This window comes from Chanodichthys erythropterus, chromosome 6, assembly GCF_024489055.1.
Source record: "Chanodichthys erythropterus isolate Z2021 chromosome 6, ASM2448905v1, whole genome shotgun sequence".
In the NCBI taxonomy this organism is placed as follows: Eukaryota; Metazoa; Chordata; class Actinopteri; order Cypriniformes; family Xenocyprididae; genus Chanodichthys; species Chanodichthys erythropterus.
Window position 1 is genome coordinate 15,087,477 of NC_090226.1, and position 27,856 is coordinate 15,115,332.

Here is a 27,856-nt window from a genome sequence, read left to right on the forward strand (position 1 = left end):
AAAAAAGAAAAAGAAAAAAAAGAGTGCTCATGAGCAAAGATTGCAGCTGAACAACTGCCATTGAGATGAACAGAAAGGCTATCATAAAGCTCGCTCTGCAACAAAAGCAAATAATATCAGGTCTTACGCTATAATAACCTGTGTATGTTTGAGAACTGCCTCCACCAATCAGTGTCACGCAGGTCAAGGGTCGTCTACGGAGAGCGGCTCTTGTGGTCATTTTCAGTGTATTTCACTTATCTCATCCACCTTTAATCAGGTGGGGGGTAAAACACACACACAATCACTTTAGAGGTCAATACGGTAAATGGAGCTCATCTATACAAGGCAAAACCTCTTCTCGCAGCTCTTAGTTTGAAAAGTGGCACGGCATCTGAATGCATCTGTCTGTGAGAGAGCACATAATATATGGTGTGTATTTGATGGCCATCCCCTAAAACCATCTCCACAAGCTTCTGAGACTGTCTGCTAATGAGCCAGCTTCAGTGGCACCTCTGGAGCCTCCCACCACCATTAAGATTCACCAGCACTGTCCGCACGCACCACGAAGTGCTACCCACTACTGACAGGGGTCAGCTTCAATACAGAGAGAGAGAGAGAGCAGCAGGGGAGATGGCCGTTCGCAGGGAGCGGAGCAGTAATTAGAGGGGCTATTTGAAGAGCGAGTTTAACTGATTAACAAAGAGAAGAGATGGGAAATGAGGGAGAGAGGGAGGGAGAGAGAGAGAGAGAGAGAGAGAGAGACAGAGAGAGGAGATGGAAGCCGAGCCGCAAGAAGAGCGATGCGTCCCAGAGGGTCATAAAGGAAGTAGTAAGGACAGAGAATGCATTCCAATGAGCCTTATTCTGGCTTTTCCTTTTTTTCTGGCCTTGATAAATTACAATCAGTCTTATCAACCCCTCCGCTCATTAAAACACAGACACAAGGACGATGATGTGAATCTCTTGTGAACCTACAGACAGACCCGTGGCCAGAGCCCGACATTGTGCAGTTTATGTGGGGTCTGAACCGGAACAAGTGAGTGTTTTAATACGAAATCCTCCTCAGCACAATATACTGTCAATCTGCCAAATGACTCACTTTCATTAAACTAAAACCATCCGCACTTAAAAGCATTTTGTAGGCGATTCCCTGCAAAATGTTTCACCTGTGCTCCTAGATTCAATCTGATTCCATTAGTCTGGATATATGGAGCATCTCAATGCATTCAATGATAAGTTGTAATGTTTCTGCTCTAATGAAGTGGCCACTCAAATTATTTGCCATTTAAAAATATATTTGGGAGTTGTGGTACATCTTGCAAGGGAATCGATGCTTGTTGCACTTGGTGTTAAATTACTGAATATTTATGATATATCTGAAATGATTTGACTGACAATATTTAATCAGGAAACATCATAAATATCGCAATGATTTTAATGCACTTTTTATTTGCCCGATGGATGGATGGATGGATAACAAGAGCAATAGTTAGACAGGTGGATGGATGGATGGATGCTACATCCTTCATCAACTCCTTTGTGTTTATCTCTATTAGCATTTTTAGAATAAAAAAAAAAAAAAAAAAAATGAAACCAGGCAGTGAGTACAAAGTATAGAGGAGATCTTCATTTTGGGAAAGGTCAACCTCCCAGTAATGAGCCGTACACTAAATTATGGTATTTAAATAAATGGATGATGATGAATGCATCTCCATTCTCTGGAGGATTCTTTGCCATTCCATATTACAGGGTAATTATCACATGTAGTGCGGTGGTGCATACACACACACACACACAAGCAGGAGAAAAAGTGGGCGAAAGAGCCTCAAGTGAAAGCATATAAAAACATGTTACTAAACTTTGGACAGACGTGGCAAATCAGCTCCATAAAGCCATAATTGGGACTGGCTGAGTTCTTGAAAGGCTTTTTATAGCTGGAGAGGAATAATATACTCGTCCATATAAAAAAGGGGGAAAATCTGATAAACGGCACTTAAAGTTGAAGAATTTAGAGAAGAGCACAAAGGTCTAGCACTTTAAAGACTGCGAGGGAACTCAGCTCAGACTCCGGAGTATGAATTACGACAGAGCGACACTCATGTGGAAAGGTGGCCAAAGAATCACTCCGACTATGTAAAGAGAGCAGAGTTCTGGTCATCCAAATCTAAAATCCTGGTTAATACACATACACACACACACAGGAAGAGTTTAGCTCTTCTAGAAAGCTGAGACGGAGTGTCATATAACAGCTAAGAAATACAATTGTCCCTCTGTGGTGAGCTACAAAACAAGAGAATGTACTAACTGGTAAAGCCTTAGTGAAGCACACAATATTTAAAGGGACATTTCTTAATGCGATTTTATGGCAAAGAGTTTTCAAAGATTAATTTTAAGTGAGTGTTAAGGCTCGTTCACTCCAAGAACGGTAACTATGAAGATAACAATAAAGATATAGTTCTAAAAATTGTTCCAAATACAAAAGACTAGCACTGTCCACACCACAGCTACAACAATAACGATATAGAGAAACGATATTGTTGGGCTCACTTTCAGAAATATTTTTTCCAGCCGCTGAACGATAGCCAATCAGAATCCATTCTAATTTAAGAGCTCGTGCATTTAAAATGGCAGACGACTGTGGAGAAGTTAACCGACGAGGTTCAGGCTAACAAACAGTGTAACATAAAAATTATGTGAAAAAGACTAGGCGTTGTTTTATTCCGCTATATTGACTTCGTCAGCTAAATTCACTGTTAGATTAGATTGATTACACTAGCTATTCACTCGAAACATAGCATGCTGAGGACATCTGCTGGTTAAAGTCGTGTAAAAACATGTACACACTTTGAAACCGCAACGTGTGAGCTTAGAATAAACAGACCGTTACGGTTCGTTGGTGTGGACGCAAATATACTTATATCATTCTTGGTTTGAACGGACCTTAAGATGACAGAAAAGGTAATCTAAAAGTTAAAAAAAAGCACAATAATAAATATCCAATATCGACTGTTTCCATCATGCATCCCAATTTTAATATATCACATTCTCAAAAAACATAAGCCATATACTTAAATGCATGACTCTGGCAAAGCTTGTAAAATTTAGAGGCAATCAGACAATAGCTGGTGCTATAAAACATGACAAATATAAACATTTAACGTGATAGCATGGGTAATGGAGAAAGATGGAGGCGTATAAAGTTATAATTAATATATAAACACCACAGTCAGTCAATCTCAACGATCCATCTTCAAGCTCACCGGCATTCCGAGGGGACCCTGGAGTGGGAGGGATAATTGAAAAAATGACAAGAAGACGACTAGAGGAGACATCACACGCGGGCATCCATGCACACGCGGGACAACATTCTAGCGCTGTTTACCCCGTCAAAAGGAATTACTCACCTCACCGATGGAGGACTGGTAGACTGCCTAACCGCAACCCACAGCTCACACTCTCTAATTCTCTCTCTCCTCCTGCACTAGAGTACCTGCAGTCTGCGCTGATGGCCATTATGATCAGTTTATTCACGGGTGCGCTCGTGAGTCTACTGCCCGCGGGCTCAGGACGGTAAACAAGCCGTCACATCTCATTTACACATCAGCGCCATTAATCGCCTCGCAAACTAACACCAAGCGCCGGGCCATGAGGCGAGAGGGAGAAGCCGGGGAGGGAGGATGGAGGTTAAGGCTGGGGTTATGGAGGCTTGGAGGGGTCAGAGACGGGGCAAACAGGGAGAGAAAGGATGGAGGAAGGGGGTACCCAAACAAAAACAGGAGGGAAGGGGGAGATCAGATGTGAGGAGGGAATTACTAAGACTGTACCACAAGAAAAGGGCTCAAGGAATGGCTTAGCATCTGAGATGCAAGGATCTCTGTAGGAACACCAATGTGTCCTTAAGAAAGACACTGTCCTTACAATTTATTTGAGTTAGTTAGTTGTACTTTATTGTTCAGCCTTGGCTGAATATTGGTCTTTGGCCTCGCCATACAATTACAATACAATTAAGGCTAACAAATGAGACCTATATATATATATATATATATTATATATATATATTATATATATATATATATATATATATATATGACAAAAATGTGTTTATGAATTTTATACATAAATATTTACTTTAACATTTTTGTATACATTATATATATATATATATATATATATTTTTTTTTTTTTGTTGTTGTTTATGTATATATAAATACATATATATTTTTTTAACTTATATATTCTTTTTGTTTACATATTTCAATATTGTGACAAAAATAAAGGCTTATTTATATAGTTACACTTTACAATAAGGTCTCATTTGTTAGCCTTAGTTAATGTATTAACTAATTTGAACTAACAATGAGCAACACATTTGCTACATTAGGCCTATTTATTAATCGTTTTTAACAAAAAAAAAACAATTTAATAAAAGTAGTCGGAGCTACTTTTCTCCGTGTATGTCTATGACGAGTCACGCAGTTACTGTGATACTCTGAGGCGGGTCCTACCAGTCCGGTCTGAAATAGTCTGAATATAAACACTTATTATAAGTGTACTATTTTCCAAAAACACGGTTTGGAAAATGGATTCATGTTGTAAATTCTCATTGTATAATTTTTGTAAATTTTTAACAAAAAAAGTTGCGGACTGCAGCTTTAACATCAACTAAGATTAATAAATGCTGTAAAAGTATTGTCCATTCTTAATTCAAGTTAACAAAAGTAGTTAACTAATGAAACCTTAAATGTAAATCGTTAGCATTTATACATACATTTACATTGCATATGTATGAAATAACCACTTTAGAATCCCCACCAACAAATCTAAACTGTTGCCTCTGTCTCCTAAACCTTATGATCATCTTTTATCTCCACCATATCATCATATGACTATCACATACACTTTGGAAGAATGCTAAACTGCTACATGCCAACTCTCCCAGCCACTTTTACCCATCCCCCATCATACTAAAGCAGAATGTTTATCAACACATGAACAGGAGAACAAAATGCCTCCACTGTTCCACTAGAATAATTCCCTTCTCTTAATCCTGACAGGAGGGGGCAAGGGGTCACATTTCTCAGGTGGAAGCGATAAGGGAAGCTAGGTGGGGTTAGCATAAGGGGGACGGATGGGAGAGCTTTTAAACAGTCACACCGCCACCTTCAAAAAGCCTGGAAGATATTAGCCTGCATGTGGAGAGTGAAGGGTCACTATTGAGCGGGACGTGATGCTAAAGAGGCCTGTCATTTTAATAACAGGCCTGCTGAAAGGCTGCAGGCGTTGTTACCAGGTGGCTCTGTGATGATGTCTTCCAGGCTGTAGGGCCCTGATGCACACAGCCACCTTTTCACAAGCTAATTTGTCCAAAAATGATCTAAAACCTCCATTGCCACCCATCCCCCGAAGTTACCGCATTACCTCCCACAGGTATTTATCATATGGCACTTCTTATACAGTACATGGTGGTGGTGCGGGCGGATTTGTTTGTCGTGCGTGTGTGTGCGGTGTGTAATAAAAGCCAGCCACCGGGGGCTGCAGGGCTGAGCGATTCTAGAGAAGCAGAGAATTCTGGGCTGTCACTTGCTTATTTTCACCCAGTTCAAAGCTCGCGTCTGGGGACCGCTTTCTCTGACAGCGTTCGGACAGCATTCGGACAAATGAAAATCCGCCGTTGCGCGAGTGCCCCGAGTCGGGCAAGTTCAAGTGGAAAATCCCCCCACCACTCTGTCTTCCATATCCCTCTTCCATTAGTCCCTCGCTTTCTGCGGACGTCCCTCACACACACACATCTGTGGCTCTATCTAACGCCTCACTGCCCCAGAATAAAAATGACAACAAATTTCCAGTGGAACACAACAGAAGAGATGACTGGGGTGCGGAAATATAAAAGCCCATTATCGACCGCGTTCATTACACTTTTCACTCATGTTTCAGATCAAAAAATGGACTTTTACACTCCACTGCTCAAACCCAAACTCTGAAACGGCCAGCACGGCCCTGGGTGTTTCTCTTCTTGCTCTCTCTCTCTCTTTCTCTCTCTCCGTCTTCAATCTGTCAGGCCTCTTGCATTCTGGGTCACCCTCTCTAACCCTCTCTCTTTTCAAAACAACCTCTTTGAAAAGGAAAAAAAAGTGCCAACTAAGCATTTCCACTTAATGGACAAAACAGAGAGTTTTCAAAAATAAAAGTTCACAAAAAAGGGCTCCGTCCAGTATGGATGGTCTTTTTTTGTCCCCATTGATCAGAGGTGTCTATATACGGGTCAGTTTCCAATAAAAGGCCAAAGAATTCTTATCAAAACCTGCTTTAAAGTGTCTATTTGCATGATAAGCGCTGCATTGTGTTTTACCACGATGAACAAACATGAGAGGTAAATTTTCATTAGGGTCATAGGACTTTCAAAGTTCATTCTGTAAAACTGATCCCAAAGTGCTTGACCACACTGAGGTGGAGCTGGCGTCAGCCATCTCGCCATCGGATCATCTCAATGTGGTACTCCCTTCACCCAGTGCTACCGTGGCAACGCAGCCTCTCTATCAACGCTCAAGAGAAGGAAACTAATTAGCATGTCTCTAATGAGTCTTTTCATTTTTTTTTTTAATTAAACGAGGTCCTCAATAATACATGAAAAGAGGACACTTTTTCTTTTCAATTACCAACAAAGATGGGACTGAAGCCACGTGTGTGTATGTAAAATGGGTCTATATGACCATGATAATAAATTCTATGCCCTTTCCATCACCTTATACACAAAGATACAAATAGACCTATGGTGTGACGATTATGCTGCTAATTATAAAACATCAAATAAACTGAATGAAAAAGGAAACAGTTAAATAACTATACAAACCAAATAAATTCCATAAACATTTTTCAATTTTATATATATATATATATATATATATATATATATATATATATATATATATATATATATATATATATATATATATATATATATATATATATATATATATATATATTATATATATATATATATGTACACAGATTAATACTTTTACTCAACAACGATGGATTAAATTGATAAAAAGTTATGGTAAAGACATCTATAATTTCACAAAGGATTTCTATTTCGAATAAATGCTTTTCATCAAAGAATCCTTTAAAAAAATACATCAAGTATTAAGCAAAAAAAAAAACGTTTTTAACATTAATAATAAGAAATGTTTCTAGAGCAGCAAATCAGCATATTAGAGTGATTTCTAAAGGATCATGTGACACTGAAAACTGGATTAATTCCAAATTCAACTTTGCCATCACAAGAATAAATTACACTTTAAAATGTTTGAAAATAGAAAACAAATATTTAAAATTTGAATAATATTTCACATCTTTACTACTTCTACTGTATTTTTAACCAAATAAATGCAGCATTGGTGAATATAAAACACTTCTTTCAAAAACCTCTGATTGGTGTATAGTGTATAAAAATAATTTTTAAACAAATTTAAACTAACAAACCTAACTGCAATCCTTGCCTTGGCTAGTTTAAATGACTCTCATTGACTCTTTAAAAGACTGAGCCAGCACAAAAAAAAAAAATTATATTATATTATATTATATTATATCTACAGAAAGGCAATCTGCAATTATTTAGCCCTCAATGTCCCAAAAAGAGAAATACTATTAACCGAGAATGAGAGACGGCCATATTAAGCATTTAAGGGAAGAACCTGTTGGTCACGGCCAAGGTTCTGATAGATTCCGACAAAAACCTCAGTAGTGTAACTTCTGGTTTCTTTGGCAGTGATGAAGAGGAAAAATCTAATTTTCAGCTACCAAAAGATTTCATTGTTTGTCACACTGCATTCAAACCTTCAAAAAGAGCTTAACCTGACCAGCAGCCATTTTCTGTCGGGCTAAGACCATTGACTAGATTAAATGACTTTCCTGCCCTACTCTCCCTGCCATTTGACAACAGATTCAAATACCCTGAACCTGAGTACTTTTAGAAATAAAAAAAAATAAAAAATAAAATCATTTGAAATAAGACCATGAGAGTTAAAAGAAAGGTGAAATAACAGCAAGAGCCTCTTGACAGCTGGTGTCAAGCAGCTGAAGGCCTTTTCGTAAAGACATAATTGGTATGATGCATTACTACAAAAAAAAAAATAAATAAAAAAATCTAATCCTCCAGCATGACTATCTACATACCTGACATTTTTCTTGTTTTTGAATCAATAGTAACAGAAACCCTCACAATAAACAAGGGGCGGTTTGCAGACCCTAAAACCCTATAGAAAAACTAGGAACAGGGAAGGGTTGACGCTCCAGGGCAGTAGATGAGGAAGTGACACTACAAAGCAGAATCTCAGGGTCACCTAAATCAGTATGCAGGGTTGCCGTGTGCTGAGGTGGGATACACTTCACCCTAGAAGCCCAAACAAAGAGCCTCACCTGAGGGTCATGAGTCGACGGGAGGTCATTGGATCTGACCAAAGAGTTCATCAGAAAACATAAAATGTGTATGAGCACGCCTCTTTATAACATCCAGCCTGAGAATATAGTATGCTATAACATCTGTAAGTCCCTTTAGAGAGAAAACGTGATTAGCTCTTGTGAAAAACTTGCTAAAAGATGCTCAGGAGTTATGGGGGGCTCCTTTTTGCCAAGACAAAAGGGCCCACACCTCCAAGTCTAGGATATTCTGATCTCTAGATATGCCCTTTTGGTGACAATCTGGTATTGGTTTCCCCTTTACATCCAAAAAGTGAAATAAAAGCAACATCACAAATGTCCTAAACAAGCTGCATAATTTGAGATGCCATTCACATCTGTAGCACTAATGACAAAGGACAAGACTTTCTTCTGTGGAACACAAAAGAAGATATTTTGAAGAAAGTCTGGTGACTTTCATTGTATTAACAAAAAACAAAACAAAACAAAAACAAAAAAACAAAACACAAAAACAAAACACAAAAACACAACACAACACAAAAAACAAAAAAACAAACAAAAAAAAAACACTAGTTGAAGTGAGCTGACCTTTAAGTATAACAATAAAAGTAATGCTCACTTTAGCAAACACCACAATTTAAACCAAGTCACAATTTAAGCCAAATCTGCTCAATAAGCCACATTAATTATCAAAAGGTGCATAAACAAAAAAACAACTTGTGAAAAAAATGTGTTCTGATAAAATGCTCCTTTTATATTCCTCTTCTTGACTTTTCTTTAGCTCAACGAGCACGGCGAAGCAAACTTCAGCCCAGGGTTCAATCTAATTAGTGTGGTTTGTTAATTAAATGAGTGTGCCACTAACGAGGTAACCTGCTGTTCCTTGATAATGTTAATTACCCTGAAGGGAAAACCTCTCAACACGGTCATTTAAACTGTCAGCTAGCATTCCTCCTGGATTATTGATGATTTGTAAAACTGTGGCCAGCTCTCACACTCCCCTTCTCTCGCTCGTTCACTTGCACTCTCTACTTTTCACCTAATATGCTCATATTGACTACATCCGCCCCTCGCTTCCTGCTTGTGATTAGGGGTGGCCTTGTTCATCTTCTCTCCTCCATCTCCATCAGATTCAGGCTAAATAAAAAAGTGCACCCTAATCTGTAACTATATGCCAGTGTGTGTTAGTCTCACAACTGTGTTAACATGCTTCTTCCTGTGTTTTCATGACTGTGATATCAAAGCTTTACACTGGTATGCACACGTGACTGTGTGTCTTGTCACATTTGACAGGTGGGCTAAAGCAGGCAGTTATCACCACTGCCCCAATTCAACATGGCATGCATGAAGACTGTTTTTCTTACCAACAGTAAGAAACACTTAGACAAAACAATACCAACACACATGCAAAATGCACAGTGTATTGCTAAATAAGAATCGATGTTTACTCTGTAAAGATAACCTGACCTAAATGGGGAATAAAAAAATAATGAAAATAATAATTTATAATAATATATATATATATATATTATATATATATATATATAAATATATATATATATATATATATATATATATATATATATATATATATATATATATATATATATATATATATATATATATATATATATATATATATATATATATATATATATATATATATATATATATATATATATATATATATATATATATATATATAAATATAAATATAAATAATAATTTATTACCATTTATATGCTGAAGTTACAGAACCATGCACGACATGCGGACAAAAAATATGTATCGTGGCCACAAATTAAGAATTCATTCTCTTGTTTTAGTAAACTGTGGCCACGTTGTACTAATTTGTTCCCTCGTTTTGATTAAATTATATTTGCACACAATTTAGTAAAAAAAAGAGGGAATTAATAAAACGTGCTGATGTATTATTAAGTCATGGGCACGATATACATATTTTTGGTATTGTCTTTGGTAAAGTGAAAAACTAATTATATTTGTACAGAAAGCCTAATGGGTAAAGTCCTGTTCATACCAAGTCTGCACAACACCAAATGGCACAAAAAAGTATATATAAAATAATAATAACAACAACCACCACCACAACATTTTAACATTTTTGTCATTCTCAGAAGAAAAGTTGATACCTAAGGGAATTATTGGGAATCCAGGAAAATGAATAAATAAACCAAATTTATACATAAAATTAAAAATAATGAAAAAAATTTGGTACTGATAGATCTGAACTCTCTACACTAAGATAATTCCCAAGATTTCTGCTCTAGACCCTTGTGTGTCTGTACGTGTGTGTGTGTGTGTGTGTGTGTGTGTGTGTGTGTGTGTGTGTGTGTGTGTGTGTGTGTGTGTGTGTGTGTGTGTGTGTGTGTGTGTGTGAGACCAGGTGCTATAGGAACGTGCACTCAAGCTAGACATGAAGTTTGGTTATAAAGTAGTGCCATTGTTCAGCTCTTGACTACAAAGAACCACATTCACAACTCTGCTCTTTTAATATAGAACTGACGGGGGGATGGGAGATGATCAGATAGTCAAGAACTTTAACAGCCATATATCTGAGAAAGTATGACAATGAAAAATAGGGCTGGGTGATATAGCTAGAAAAAAATCTGTTCATGATATTTGATGATAATCAAATTATTTTTAAAATCAGTTAAATTTCACTAAATTAAAAATTAGGGATGTAACGATACCCTGATGTCACAATTCGATACATATCACGTCACTGAAATCACAAAATGATATTATTGTGATACTCCAAGACATAAGGTTAACAAAATATGTACTGTTGATTAAAATGCTAAATTTGCATTATATTATACATTAAACTACTATATAATGTATAATATAATATATATAATAAACTTGAATTTATTCCTCACACAGTAATTTTAATTTTGGGTGAATACACAATACATATTTTCACTATCCACGATACATTTTGTTGCGTTTTTTTTTTTTTTTTGCGATACATTGTGACAAGATATATTGTGACAAGATATATTGTTACACCCCTATTAAAAATATATATGTTTTTCATTTATATGCGCCGATGCAAACAAATCACAGAATCAGAGTTCAGACCGTTCTAAATGATTCAATAAAATTAAACTTTTAAAAATGTTAAATCATAAACGTTTTTCAAAAATTACGTAAGGGAGGATAGTGGAGCTAGTCTATTATTGCTGCCTTTAGGAAACTAAATGGCCAAATGAAAGTGCATTAAATTCATCGTAATTTGATAACACAAGCAAAATCATCATAAATACATTGAATATTTCATATACCACCCATCCTTAATGGTAAAGTAAAACAATAATGAAGGGAAAGGACAAAAATGTGATTTAACGCTTACATCTGATTGTTATAATAAGTGTATGCTTGTATATTTATATGGGTTTGTGTATGTGTGGCACTTGTACCTGCACAGGGCTCTGTTTGACCTCGTTGCTGCTGGGGGAGTTGAGTCCTGTGGCCTGCTGGAGGATGAACTGGCGTGCTGCCTGGAGGGCCTGTGGACACGAGAAACAGAGACAACACAGCGGTGAGCACCACACATACACACACCTTTGCACTCTGCTTACATTTCCTCAAAATCACACGAGGGATACACTTAGCACTGCATGGTGGGCCCCACCTGTTTGCCAACCTGAGTGTGTGGGGCCCCTCCCTTACAGTGCCAGAAAGGGACCTTGCTTTCTCTTCAGACAGCGAGAGGGAAAATGCAACTCTGTAACTCTACCGCACCCTTTTTTTCCTTTCTCTCACACTCCCTTAGATCATCTGTCCATTGCACTGCCACTCCGAGGCCCGTCCCACATCATGTGGCAACAGTTCACTACCCTACGAACAGATGACGGCAACATTCGTTTCGATTTTTCAAACTGTACCCGCACAGGATCTTTGGTCCAATGGCAAAATGCGGCTCTCAAAACAAAAACACTAGGCAACAGTAAATCAGTGGGCAAACAGCTTTTTGAAGAGCGCCATCAGGATGCACATTTGCTTCCTGGCCCTGAAGAGAGAGAGGAAGGTTACATAGTAAATATTGATTTATGAAAGGGGGGGTGTGGGTGAAAAGCCCTCTTTAAAAAAAAGAAAAAGAAAGACCTGACACCAAACATAAATCCTCAGTCATACTTAGATATGCTAACCGAAAAAGCTGTAAATTCCACAAGTTTTAGACATTTTAAGCCAGCTTTAATAGTTCACCTATCTGTAAACTCACTTTGAAGGCAAATCTATATGGTTTAACATTAAAGGGATAAAACTCATCCAAAAATGACATTTGCCATCATTTATTCACTCTCATGTCAGGATATACCACCATTAAAATAGTATAAATGTGGTCCATGCAGCTCAAAAGAAGACTTAAAATATATTTTTCAAGTCATACAACAGCTTTGTGTGATGAACAAACAAAAAAGTTAATACTTTTTGGCTAGTAGCGAGAAGTAATGGCTATTGAAAATTAAGCTTTGCCATCAAAGGATTAAATTACATTTTAAAATATATTCAAATTTTGTAAATAGACTGTGAAAAATCTTACCGACAACAAACTTTTGAACGGTAGCGTAATGTAACTTGCTGAGAATCAATGGCAATTGGAGTCAGAAACATGCACAAATGAGATCTGACAGCTCCAAAAATGTATTAATACAATGCATGGGTCATACAGACTACTTTTTAGTGCTTTTTTGGAGCTTGACAACGCCTGGTCACTTTCTGCTATCGTTGTAGGGGAAAAAGCAGCATAAATATTCAAAAGTAAGTTTCACATAAGACACTAAGGCACATGAGTTAAGTAAATGATGACAGAATATTCATTTTTGGGTGAACCATCCCTATAAAACATGTTCATTTAGCACTGATCTGATATCAGTAATAGACTGTTAGTGCTAATAGCCATTATATCAATTGCAGAAGTACTTACTGGGTAAATAGACCAGGACCCTCTAAATAAATGGTGCCAATCCATTTAAGAGAGATACACCTCTGTCTTTTTTATTGTAGAGGGGGTGGTGGGGGTTTTAGAGAGAGAGAGGGGGCCAAAAAAGGCAAGAGGCCCCCTATACAATCTGCACATGAGAGAGAGAGAGAACATGCAATGGTTGGTGTGATGAAAACCATCTGCATCAAGAGCACTTGCTACTTTTGCTGAGGTCGCAATTGAGCGGCGTGCGCATACACACACGAATGCACGCACATGCTGTGCAGGAACCCCCCCCCAGCCCCCTCCATTTGTGTGCACATGACCTCAGCGGAGGGCTGGATAAGCTAAAGTGACCGGCAGCACCTCCCAGCTACGACTAGCACCGAGACTACACACTCTACTGACGGCATGTGGTGTGAATTACTTCTTACAGACATGCTCGCGCACACACAACCAGAGACAACTTGGACCAGATGGTTGTCTGGCAACAATGATCAACAATTGGACAAAACTGCCGCACTGATTACCACTTTATTAAACTCTTCTTTGATTTTCATAAACACCGTGCTTATTTGGATTAAATGGTAGCAGTTTAGTGCACACATTTAATCCAAAGTAATTTACAGTGCACTAATTTAATGTACAGCCCCTTCAGGAACAACCAGAGGTTAAGTGCCTTGCTCAGGGGTGCAATGGTTATAGATTGTGATATCAGTCATTTTGCAGTGACTGGGTCACCCCTAAATAGGACCACCCCTAAATTTGTGTTACCAGTCTAGTGCCTGAACTAACAGGCTAAATCCATCTTAGAGCCATCTCATATGCTTTTTCTTGGACCATTTCTTTATATAACATGAATAGTTTACCCAAAAAGGAACATTTCATTATCATGTATTTAACCTCATGTAATTTTAACCCTGTGTTTCTTGAAAGACAAAAGTAGAGACTAAGCAGAATGTCCAAGCAGCTCTTTTCCGTACAATAAAAAAACCACCAAGTATCATAAAAGTGATCCATTTGACTTTTCTTTCATCTGTGCAATGCAAAATGAAATAACATAATGTCCAGGTAGATATTTTCCATAAAAAGAAAACAAGCTCTAAAAAAGGACCAAAAAGAGAATCATAAAAATTATTTATGAATGACAAAAATAAAGAAAAAAAACATAGAAGTGACATAAATGCTGTCCATACAATAGTAATGGTATCAAATGGCTTTAGAAGGCTTAAAATATAGTACACAAAGTGTATGCACTGCTTTTTTTTGCCATTGTAAATCACTTTTAGGAACTTTTATATTTTTTTGTTGTGGTTGTTGTAATTTTTGCCATTATAAATCTCCATTAGAAACTTTTTTTTTGTTTGTTTTGTTTTTGTTTTTTTTTATGGAAGAGAGCTGCTTGGACATTTAACCGCTAATTTTGTGCTGCACTGAAAAATGAAAATAATATGAGTGTGGAAAGACATTTTCTAAGCTACAGTAATTCATATGTGTAATATGTGAGAAACAGACAGGGATTTGAAATATTAGAAGCAGATGTAGTACACAAGTTGTAAGGACCATTTTATGATTTTTTTTTTTTTTTATATTAATTTTTTTGCCATATTTTTTGGTGTTTGTTTTCGTTGTGTGGAAACAAGCTGCTCAGATATTCTGCCTAAAATCTAATTTTGTGCTGATGAAAAATGAAAAAAAAAGAAAAGAAAAAAAAAATTAGGGTGAACCTCTACTTTAAGGAGAAAAGCACAATACCTAGTGAAGAACCAGTGGTCAGCATGGCTGGTCTTAATCACGATGCACTAAGATCAGCAGTGGGAGCGGAGGCCGGCGGCACTAAAGTGGCCCAGAATGAGAGCGACTGGGGCGGCGAGTTTCTCTGAGCAACAGGGGAGAGGCTCTGTTCTGTGGCTGGAGAATCTATTGAGTCTGACTTGCCAATTTTATTGCTTTCACGAACAGTGGAGGTTAAAAAAAGATTTGGAGTACAAACAGGGGGGAAAAAATGCTTTATAACTTCCATCCATACATCTAAGCAGGGAGTGAAAAACGCATCCAGATTTCAAAAGGGAACATGAGTTGCTTCTTTCTTCTCGCTCACCTACTTTCATCTTATCACTCTCTCTCCCCCATCCACCCCAAAGCCTTGTGGCATTCGCTGGTGAGCGCTGCACCTTTAAAGAAAATATGAGGGAGGCCGCGGCTCGTCGGGTCCAACAACAGTTCCATTGTGCTGTTGAGTTAGACGGGTTTTATTGCAGTGCAGGGCGGGCGGTCGGACGAGCCAGAGCGAGAGCAAGTGAGAGAGGGGAAGGGGAGGGTGAAGAGGTCAGAGCCCAGCTTGGCGGCCTTAGCAGCACAGTGTGTGAGTTCTTCTGACTTGTCATCGCCCCCCCCCGTAAATCAACACTCCTGACATTGCCTTTAATAACAGAGCATTTTTTAATTCAGCAGGGTCGTTGGGTGGGGGTGGGGGGTGTAGGGTGGTCGGAGAGGTGGGTGTAGGGAGATTTAGCAGGGGGCTCCCTCTTCTTCCCTTTTTTCCCCGTCTTTCTTTTCCTTTTTTCTCTTGGCTCTCGCCCTCCCCTCTTTAACGGGCTTCAAAAAAAAAAAAAAAAAATGGCTGACAACTGGGTTTCTTTTCTTTTTGCAGGAGAGAGGGAAAGAGGGGGGCTTTTGGGTGAGGGTCCATTATGGGAAAATAACAGGGAAGAATTCGTTTTGGCATACGCACATAGTGCGACTCGCTCTCGTTCTAGCGAAGTTGTGACAGTCGCGTCCGTGCGCACAGACGTGACAGCGTCCAATAATAATACGGCAGATGAAATTTTTTAGCCGCTCTAGGACGGACGTTCCAAAACAACGCGGTAAAACACACAAACAGGGGTGATTGCGCGCCTCTTTCCTGGATGTCCCAGCTTCTATTCATTACGCTCAGGTTGCTTAAGTAAACACGAATGGGAGGTGATGAATCGGAGCCCTAATCCGCCTGTGTTTGTGGGAGTGAGAATGAGGGAGAGGGCAGAACACGGGGCGCTCGCTCGCTTTTTCTCTCTCTCCTGTAAATCTAAACAGTGAAGTCGGCTCCTCCGCGGACAGGTGGGCACCATATGCTGGAATGATCCATCATCACTGACAGAGAGCCATTGTTGACGCCTGCAACGTCCCCCCTCAACCGCCCCCGTAGAAAAACAGAGCCCACGGTGGGCCGTCCATGGGTGTGGGTGGGTGGATGGCGGCGGAGTGGTAGGGGGGCCAGAGTGGCATGAAGGGTCAGAGGGAATCATGTTACTGGAGTTGGCGGATCCAGAGCTGAAGACAGACTGAGACTGCCACTGTATGCTGCGAGAAGCTCAGGAGATATTGATGGGGATGAGGGTAGAAAGAGGCGGGAATAGGAAATGAAGACTAACGTATAGACATAAAAGAAGAAAAGAGAAGGGCAAAATGAAATAAAACAAAGAAAATCAAATGAAAATACAAATAAAAAACAAACAAGAAAACAATGAATGTGTACAGTGTACACAGTCTTAAAGTAGATATAGTAGAGATCTCTTCTGAAACTTGAGACACCTGTGAGAGTCTCCTGGTTGGATTATTTTCTATTTAAATCGCACTGCATTCTAGGAGAAACATTTGAGATATTAAAGAGATGCAATTTTGTCTTTCCTATGGGCCAGTCTACATCAGCTTTATGAAACAGCTGCTAGCCACACTCGACCAAACAAACCCCTGCCTCTGTGCTGACCTCCAATCAGAGTTAGATATGATGTGCAGTTATTTATAGTTGGCTAGTGAGGACCCTTTTAGAAGAGGTCAACGAAGTAACAGTGGTGGCCTCCCTCAGGGCCGTGGCGCTGCGTTTTTAATTCATTCTTAAATAAACCCCTGTCAACATGCTCCACTTACACTCTGGCTTCTACTGCCAAATGGCATATTTATCCGCACTCAAAGCGGCTTTGAGGTATTATGTCACACATTGTGACTTGACACAATTATTTGTTTTGTCTCACACAACTTCTTCACAAACAAAAAAAAGAGACATGAACAATATAAAGCAACTAAAGTTATAAATCCCTATTTATGGTCAAGTTTATTCTTTCCTATGGGTTATTATAAACATATATATATATATATATATATGTTATATATACATATATATACATAAATATATACATAAACAAATTTTAATGTCTCAGTGCCTTGCGGTTAAATTTTAGACTAAACGCAAATAGGTGAGGTCAGTTTTCTATTAAAATGAAAAGAAAAAAAAAAAAACATTTCAAATGTACTCTGTAATTTGTTCACACTGTTTAGGAAAGCAACAGGGTGTGCTCTTCATGCGAGTAATGTTACCTACATCATGCTATAACCGCACGCATGGACAGATGTGGTCAGACACTCTACAAACAAACCCAAACACACCACAAAAAGTCTATTTTAAGGGTGTGAAGACAGAATATATTTCCAATTTACAAAATAGCAGTTCATAACAAGCCAAAGCTTATTTTCCCCTCACTCAACATCAACGGTGTTTAAGGCGGGACTGGAATGCGAACGTTTAGAAAAAAACATCCTGCGTCGCACCGAGGGGAAAAAAAGAACCAAACTTAACCTTCTTTCAGCGGTACAAACCGGGAGGACTTGTTACACTCGGGTGCTTTTGTTCAGCATGCACCCTGCATGATAGCCACCTCCGAATCAGGAGCGGAGAGAAGAAGACAAAGGCACCCTTTTTTTCCCCCAACCGGTGCCATTCAACCTTAAAGGAAAAGTAAAGCTATGCCAAAAGCTGCTTCTTTTGAGGTTCGGGCTTGATCCTCCTGGAATTAGGAAGTTCAGCTTTCTCCTTGTAATGTGTCTAAAAATGAAGACTTGAGCTGTTTCTGTTTGCTTGCATTGGATACGAGAAACAGAAGAAGAAGAGGGGGGCGAGATGAAAGAAAAGTTTCACAGATGTAATATAAGCCGGCATCCAAAACGTCAGTCATGTGAGGGATTTGGCAAAAATAATCATACCTGCTTGTACAACCTCTTCAAGCTCTGAGTAACTACAGGCGCACAATGCGCCCGCTCCTTTCCTTTTGCCACTCCTGACGGCAACCACTTTATTACTCAGGAGTGTGACAACTTGTGGGATTGCTTTGTATCTGAATGGCATATTTACGTGAAGTGTGGCTTTCGGTAGCAGTTGCTTGTAATGTATCAAATGCATCACTGTCAGCTGCCAGAGGAATCTGCCACCACGAATGTGTTTGTCCACACAATCGAAAGCGTTACGCACCATCGTTTATGGAGTGTTGGCCAGGCCAATACGAATGTAACTTTCCAGAGAGACTATCTCTGCTGATACTCGCTAAAGGATGAATTATTGTTTGCCAGAGAACCAGACTTACTATTTTGATGCTGGAATGCTCCGACACAGCTGGTGACCAAATGAGCTTCGTCTACAGCGGCTGCAGGCAGACACACTGGGCCTGTTAGCAGCTGTCCACCCAGGGCTACGGGACGAGGTGTAGATTGTACGACGGGATCGGGTTTACAGGCCTGAGCCAAGGTTTCGTAGATCTTAACTTGGTCCCCATGACTCATTACAGTCGTAGCCTACAGAGCTGTCCAATTTCACGGTGGGTTACAAATAAACTGCACTTCTGACCATATTTCTCCCCCCTTTTTTCCCTCACTCTCGCTCCTTTTTGGCCCAAGCTGGATTTAATTTGCCACTTCCTGTTCCATCATGCGGTTCGCAGTCACTCGTCACATTTGTTTTTGTTCAGATCCATTAGAACACGCATCTGAAAATGGCAAAATCGAGTGAATTATTCAATGCCGAAATCATCTGAAAACACCCGCCGCTGTCCCTTTTTGTCATTTAATGTAATGTTTCCGCAATATAAAGGCTATAGCAAAACCTTAAAATTTAAACGGCTACAGCAGACTCCCATCGGCCATTAAAATGAGGAAAGGGTGAATTGGAGCCAAGGCAATAAAAAAATAAAACTAAGGGAGGAAAAAACTTCAAAATATGCTGTAATGTTTGAAAACCCTGACCGCTTTCGTTTTTTTTCACATCCTATTTTTCACAAAGGGGACCTGTTTGAAACTTGCTGCCTCTGCTGCTTTCCAGATGTGCGTTGCTCACCTCTAAGTCCCCAAAAATGTTAAAACAAAAAGCCTGCTTGGAAAAAAAAGTAAATATGGGCTGCAACACGATAGCAGCAGTGTTTCGGATGTCAGAGAGATTTTGTTTTTGAAAACTGTGAAAAAGATTGCGAGGATTGCATGGCTGTTGAACCCATTACGGGAAGGAAAACAGTGAAAGAGGCTCAAATGAGCTCATATGTACCTGGTGTCTCTCTCGGCAGTAACTTATCCCCATGTCCCATACTGAAAGAGCAAAAGAGGAAGTGTAATCCACTATGGCTGGGCTCTCTGGGCATCATTACCTCGTTGTTGGCACTGTGAGCTCACTTTGTAGTGCTGAGGACCACAGCATTAGCGAGAGTTCAGCATTGAGACAGCTCGTAGAGAGAGAGAGCTCGGAGAGTTCAGGATATGGGTCGTCTCAAAATCCTCCAGCCTCGGCAGCCGCACAGCCGGCTAATTGATGGCAATTGCACGGCAGTTTTGCTGTGGTTTTCTTAACACCGCCCTTCTGGCAGCCAAACAAAGTTCTACTTGATAGGGTTTCAACCTCTCTCTGCTGTGCGGACTGCAAAAACTAATAAGCAAAAATTGACTTTCAAGGTCTTGTCGTATTTGAGAGCTTTTCAAGATCTTGGAGCGAGTCTGCAGGGACGGTTCGGGCAATAGGAAGGTGCTGGGGTGTGATGCGAGTCATGGCTTGAGTGACCTAGCCCAATGGGATGCCGTCCAAAACCCATCCTCCTACAAACACATGCTAAACAGACTGACCTGATGAGGATAGTGCTAACTGGCAGCAGGGCTTCCCATCCAAACCAGACATATGGAACGCATTTCGGTGTTATTATTAATAAAGAAAAAATTAATAATACACACTCGGGATGTTGCCAAAAGCAAGCTAGCGAGAAAGAAAAGAGACACATGCGGTGTACTGAAAACTTGAAACCGCTCTCCTGGAGTAGAACTAAAAAAAATAAAGTTCATGTTTTTAGTCTGATTTTGATTTTACACCTGGTAGTGGCTAAAGTGATACTGATCTTTAGAAAATAATCAAAAGGGATAAACGGCACATTGAAATGAAAAAGTTTCTGCCATCTGTGTTTAAATGGGAGTGGGGCGGTTTTGAAGACAAGTTAAGAGGGAATAAATCGTACTGAGAGGAAACAGAGTGCTACGAGGCCACGTTTCACATTTTTAAGCACAAATACCAAGATCGAAAGAGAATGAACTACTGTCCTGTCCACATAGGAAACTCAAAATCTCCTATAATGGTCCGCAATGTGAATATGATAAAGCAAACACACTTTCTTTCAGCACAGTGAAAGCAAATCTTCAACAAAACCGAACCAGCTCCAGGTTTCACATGTTCTTCATCAATATTCAATTACATCAGTAGCATCAATCTATATCATCAATCTGCGTCGCTCGGCACAAAGCGGCCTTCATCTCTCTTCTATCTCCACCCTTGGCTATTGAGAAGAAAAATAGAAACCAACATTCTCTCTCTTCTCTTCTCCGACGCCTCTCCCTGTTGACTTTAGTCTCTTTTTAAGATGGCAAACACAAAGAGCAAGCGGAGGCAAGCTAATTAGCAACACTTAAAAAGGGATCTGGCTTCATTGTTTGCAGTCCCTCGCCCTCACCAGTTACCAGGGCAACAACTTTGAGAGTGGTGCTGTGCATATTTCTTTTGCTTTTTTCTTCGTCTTTTTGTTTCCCCTGGGGGTTCTCCAATTTTTGGAGCCTGGAGAGGGCCGTTGGGAGGACAGAGATGGAGAGCTGAGGGGTCTCTTAAGCCGACTGCAGAGCGGGGGCTTCTGGGATGGCGTAAGGTTAGGCCTCTGCATTACACAGCACAATACAGAGTTCTAAGTGGGCATTGAAGGCAAGGAAACTGGGCTTACTGAGTACGTAAGTGTGCATTTGTATTCAGCTTGGTTAAAAGAAAAGTTCACCTGTATCAAAATCATATGACTTTATTTTTCTGTGGAACAAAAAAATATTTTGGAGAACATCCAAGCTGCTTTTTTTTCTCCATAAAATGGAAACATATTGTGAGTGGGGCACCAAAAAAGCCATATGGCTCATTTACATATCTAAATTTATCATGTCACGTTTGGCTTGGTTTTAGTCGATAACTTAAATTTCTGGCTACTGTTAACACAAATCTGTTATGTTTTTTTCAGATGTCAGGGATTGAAATGTTAAAAAGTTTGGGACTGGTAAGATTTTTCTCTTTTTCTACCAAGGCTGCATTTATATGATTAAAAAATACAATAAAAACAGTATGTATTTATTTGTTTGTTTGAGTCTTTTGGACTTTTTTGGAGGGTTTTTTTTGTTTGTTTTGTTTTTGACAACTGGTTACAAAAAGGCAGCTTGAAAATTCTTCAAAATATCTTATTTTGTGTTTTGTCTAAAAAAAATTAATAAATAAAGTTACCGGGGTTCGAAGCGACATGGTACATGGTGACATTTTCAGTTTTGGAGGAACTGTTCCTTTAAGAAGTTAAAAGTGGCACCAGTCCTTGGCAATTTACTCTCTTTCCACCTCATCTGTTGATTAGAGCTGATACAGCAAAAACACATGCCAATTAGTGTCAATTATGGCTGTTTCCTGACGTGGAGTCCAGTAAGAAGTGTACTAAGGCTAAAGAAGCCCTCCCTCTGCCTCGCTAACTCTACATAAGTGAAATTCCCTCCCTTGCCACCCTCCTCCTCCTTCTGCCCCTCATTCTCTCCATCCTTCCTCCATTCCTATCCACTTCAACTATTACCTAAATCTCCCCCTCCCACTACTCACAGCTCTCTCCGAATCACTAAATCCATTCTCCTGCCCTATTTTTTTTCCTGTCCCCTTCCTTTTCCTTCCTTTCTCTCCTCTCCTCCCTCTCTCCCCAGTGGTTTGTCAATCAGCTCTGAGGGAGTTATACCTCCAAATGCCCACACATTAGTATCCAGCTGAGAATCTTTCATAATCGCCATGGTGACTAGAAGAAGGTCAATGCTTGATGTGCTTCAAGCACTGCCTATGAACTGCCCAGGCCATGGAAATTACAGACACAGAATAAAAGGTGGCTTTGTGGCACCACTTTAGACAGTGGGACGTGAGTGTTTGTTGGTGCGAATCTATTATGTTTGAGCATGTCCGCCAAAAACAAGAGGCTAAATGAGGGCTTGTGAGTCTGAGGGCAAAATATAATGGAGAAAAATGATGAATAAAACTTTACAGTGTGACAGGGATTTTTTTTTTTTTTTGTTGCTATATCGGTGCAGAAATTACACACTCCACCTTTAATAAATGTCACAATCTTTGTCAAATGGTGATTTTTGCTTTGAAAAATAAAATTAAACAGATTTAAAAAGCTTAAATAAATAAATAAATGACACAAATACAATCATTTAATAAAAAATCTAATAAAAATAAATTAATTGGAATCATTTTGTGACCAGGGGCTCCAAAAAAGCCATATGGCTCAATGACATATTTTAATTTGTCATCACATTTGGTTTGAAAATATGAAAGATTTTCAGTCTATAACAACTTGACTTTCAGACTGCTCCTAACACAAATCTATTATGTATTTTCAGAACTCTTTTGAAATGGCTTAAATTAAACAAGATTGAATTTTTGAGTGTGAATTTTTCGTTGCTGTTATTTACACACTCCACCTTTAATAAACGTCATAACCTTTTTCGAATGCTTATTTTTGTTTTGAAAATAAATTCAACAAAATTAAAATGCTTAAATAACTTAAAAAATATATACATTAAAGATAAACACATTAATTAAAAAAAAAAAAAAAAAAAAAAATGTATATACTGCTCTGATTCTTTTTAACAACATGTTACCAGAAGTCAAAATTTCACTTGTTGTTCTCACAATTATTCCCATATGAGTTTGTAATTATTGTAAATGTGATCTGTGTTGGGTGACAGTGCTACTGTGGTCTGGCTGTGTGTTTGGAACTGATCTGAGCCCAGATGTGTTGGCAGTCCTTCTGAGATGCTCTAGATAGACAGACGCACTGGAAAGACGCAGGAAGAGACGACTGTGTGTTGCCACAACTGCTCCTAATGTCTCCATACACAGAGAGAAGCATACCAGCACACACACACGTATGTAAATGCACACTAACGGCGGCCCTCTTTAGCCTTCTCAAAGGTTTCCCTGGAAAAGCCATAAATTAGTTTTATTACCCTCCCATAAATATGACATTCCCACATTCCAGAATTAGGACTCCACGTGTGAAAAAATCATTAGATGAAGAATATGAAATATCTCTGAGCACATGTGAAATACATTATGCTTTATATGAACCTTTACTTATAGATATGTGCATGTGTAACCAATCCAAGACAGCAACTTTGGTGACAAACGAAACAGATTTTATGAGAGAAAAAACATGATGTACGTTATCTAGATGAACCAGCACATTTCCACGTTCTCTCTCAGCTTTGAGCGAACACAACAAAGCAAGTAAAGAAACATCCTCTCAAATGCTTTCTTAACCGTGTAAGAAGCTCAAAGCCAGGCCAGCTTTTCAATTGTACAACAGGAAACCAGCATGCCGGAGGTCTTTTTTTGGTATTGCTGCGGCATCTATTGAGATCGTCTACAGATGCTAGGCAACTATCCTCCCTTAACACCTCCCCCTAAAACCCCTCGCCCTTGCACCTCGGTCACCACCAGCGTTTTGTGACCAAGCTTGACCTTTCTTCTTCACTGACCTCCGTACAATGAGACGGGCCACAATTAAAAGCGTGGAATGCTTTTAAGCAATGACACCTTTCAATAGGCTGAAAATGTTCGATTTACTGGATGTTATTAAGCTGGCTTCAGGCCTGGCCCCCATCACCTTGCATCCTTGTCCAAAAGGCATATGATCCCTGTATTTAAGACTCTCCCTCCCCCTTCCCTCCCTTTTTGTTCGTTAAACTTAAGCTGTTTGAGGGGAAGATGAGAAAGAGCGGCTCTGTTCATGCCAGTGGGCCAAAGGCATTGTGACCGCTGACACGTTTGGCTGCAATTGGTCAAATGAGCTTCATTTCACACGGAGGACGTGATACGGCCATTACTGTCCGCCGAGTGCTGAACAGAAGGCCTTTCCCAACAGTAATGAGACGGGAGAGAGGCCAAACACCCTGACTGTCAAAGCGTCCAAACTTCCTATCTCACCATGCTTAGTATTTCACACGCAGAAACCCAATTAGAGTGTCTAGACTACCTCACAGGTACCTATGATCTGCCATCAGGACAGCCAACTCAATATGGCCTATCTGTCCAGACATCTGAGATCTATATGCCTTTATCCACTTTTTCCATCTGCGCCATGGACAGTTTAATTAAAGCTACCATTACGACCAATTTGCAGAGTCCATTATGGCCTCTTAATGGTGGACGGTGCCAGAGAAAACAAAGACTAAAGCAAACGACACACGCACATGGAGACGGGTAATTCTGAGTTGTAATAAAGTGTAAAAAAAAAAAAAGTGGGGGTGGGTTATGATACAATGACCACAAGAAGAAAAACTGTCAAATGTCCCTCACAATATAAACCAAGGATAAGAGAAAATACAGAAATTGTTAGGAACACTTATGATTCAAATAGAACTCCAGTTAACATTAGAAAAAGTTTAAAATTAGCTAGTTGATGGGTTGCCTGAGCATGTCGTTGAAATTTCGTAAACCAAATAGGCTGGTTTTTATATAAAAACTGACAGTTGACCATTGTGACCCATTCCCCGTCAAACCAAATCTTTTTCCCAAAGAGTCAAAGAAAGTCAAATGTAAAGTGAGACGAGAAAGAGAGGAGGAAGTGAGAGAGACAGTGAAATCATCTGCCATCTCCTGTCTGTAGGCCATCTGATCAAAAGAGACAGAGCTTTACAGCGATGTGGTCTCCATATGCACCAGCTCCAAACCATAACCAATGTTAAGCTGTCAATGTTTGTCCATCTCTAAAGGAGGAGTCTGGTTTTTCGGTTTCTCTCTCTCTCTCTCTCTCTCTGGTGTGTTTCACATCTCCATTTTGCGCTACTCTTTCTCAACTCTCCACTAATTAGGGAAGCAGTTGCTTGTCTTCTTACTCCTCCTGAGAGTTTAACCCAAAACTCAGAAGTGGTCAAAACTTATAATGATTTCACGATTTATGAAACACACAAAAATTAAGTTCCTAAATGCATCCTACTTTATAAATCACAGTTCATCTTAAATTCAAGCACAATGTGAAAAAGTAAATCAACTCCACATACAGAACACATATAATAATATTAATGCATATTGTGATTGTCTATTTAACTTTACATTTTAATAAACAATATTGGTTTATTTTAATTACTGGTACTGCATATATGAGTGCAAAAAGTTTGTATGCATACACAAGAACATTTTCACATCAGTTTCTGCCTTATAAATCCCAAACGTTCCTCTTTTGACATACAATTTAGGATCAAATCCGATTGTACCTGTTATTTATAAATAAGACTCCTGATCTCTAGAAATTTAGACCCAATTTATTGGTGTTTTGCCCCTCTTTATCATCAACCATGTTAAAACTGTATGTCCAATTGCTTATACTGTATCTATATCAATGGCGTCACTCATAGCAGGATGAGTTGTGGTGAAGAACTTTAAATTGGGAAATTGGTTCTCTTGATACTAAACCGCATACTAGCAGCCAAAAGACGGGCCACATGGTGCTTCAAGAAAGCTGGTCTGGACTCGACAATGTTTTTAACCTGCTATGCACCATTTGGGGCACATCCTATCTAAACGGTTGCTTTGAAGCGAAACCACAGGGCTACTGTATCCCTAAAGAGAGCGAAAGAGAGATAAGACCACCCTATTAAAGAAAGCAAGGTGCAGCAGAGGGGTCTGTCAGGGCAACCTCCCCATACCCAGGCCAAAGTAGCTGTAGACTGGCTGTGGAGCGGGACCATTTGAAGTGAAGAACACTCGAGGGATTGAAAAACAGAAAACCCTTGGTTGGATTCCTGGCTTTGTGCAACAAGAGGATGAAATTCTATAAGGACTCCACTAGTGTGCACTCTTGTTTTTTTCTCTCTACCTCTCCTGTCTTCCTTTTTTTTTTCTACAAAGCAAAGGGTTTTGCTGGTCTTGGGGTTGTGAAGCAGACAAGGAACATTCCTCAGGGGGGCCCAGGCGCCCTTTCTTGACACATCTCAGCGTTGCACTTTCTCTCCCCCCTCCCTCCCTTGGTTCCCTCTCTCCAACCACTTCAGCCCCACTTTCCCCCTTCCCTCTCGACTCTTTTCTCTTACCCTCTATGACTCGGCTACCTCGTATCTGTCCGTACCCACAATCCCCTCCTCTCCCGAGATGCCTGCCTCCGTTCCTCTGACTCAAACTCATCCTGGTGCTCTCTTTCGCTCCTTCGCCATCTCACCCTCCCTCTGCTCGCATTCTCCATCACTCTGCTGGGCTTCTGTTTGTTTGGTAAAGGCTGTTGAGTCTTTGACGTCTGCAGATGCCTGTGATTTCTCCCAGGCTCCCGAGGGGCCCAGGGAGAGAGTGCTTTGTGCTCTGACAACGCAGGTCTGCAAAGAGGGAGCTGGGACTGTTTTTCTGCTCCAACGCTTCTTGGCAGGGTGTTTAACCAGTATCGCTGTACTGTGCCGCTTCCAGGTGAAAGATTTGGGTTTGGAGGAAGTGACTAGACTAGACAATAAACAGAATAAATAGCGAAATAGAAGTGCGTAGTGTTTAAAAAAAATAAAATATGTGTCAACTCATTCCATGCATACTACAACATTTATGAATATTTCCGGTATTTTTATTTTATTTGACTTTTTCAATGTTTTTACTAATTATGTATTTTATTTTATTTTGTCTATGTTTAAGCTTTTATATTAAAATCATTAGTAATTATTGTATTTTTTTTAATTTGTAATAATTATTTAAGCTTTAAAACTAAAATGAATAAAATTTGACTACATAATTGTATTTTTATTTAAGCTGAATTAAGCTGACTTAAAGTCTGACATCTATCAATAAGTCGATTAATTTGCATAACATTTCAGCAAAAGGGACTTTTGAAAGGATTCCTGAAACATCCCATATTCTCTTTCAATCATTCCTTTAATTTCTGCTGGGCTTCATAGTGACCCGCTCCATTTAAAAAAAAAAAAAAACGGTATGAAATGAGGATAGCAGAGCAAGACATTAAAACTTGATAAATGACTTTTTAGGAGGCTCTGCCATGATAACACTTTACTGCTTGCTTTGCCATTTTCAGAGCCTTCCTCATTAAAGTCATTTGGCTTCAAGGCCAAACTCTCCATTCATTTAAAATCAAATGAGGGAACTTGATGATGAACTAATTCATTCATCAGATTCTTATG

At 39.3% G+C, this 27,856-nt stretch overlaps 1 protein-coding gene across 2 annotated transcripts in view; it reads right to left on the reverse strand.

The window, feature by feature from the left end:
• foxp4 (forkhead box P4) overlaps positions 1-27,856 on the reverse strand; it is a 142,152-nt gene that overhangs the window by 65,701 nt on the left and 48,595 nt on the right. For both annotated transcript variants that reach the window (XM_067388220.1, XM_067388219.1), the window contains exon 3: positions 11,841-11,930. In XM_067388220.1, coding sequence (XP_067244321.1) covers positions 11,841-11,930 — 90 coding nt within the window. The remainder of the gene's footprint in view (positions 1-11,840; positions 11,931-27,856) is intronic.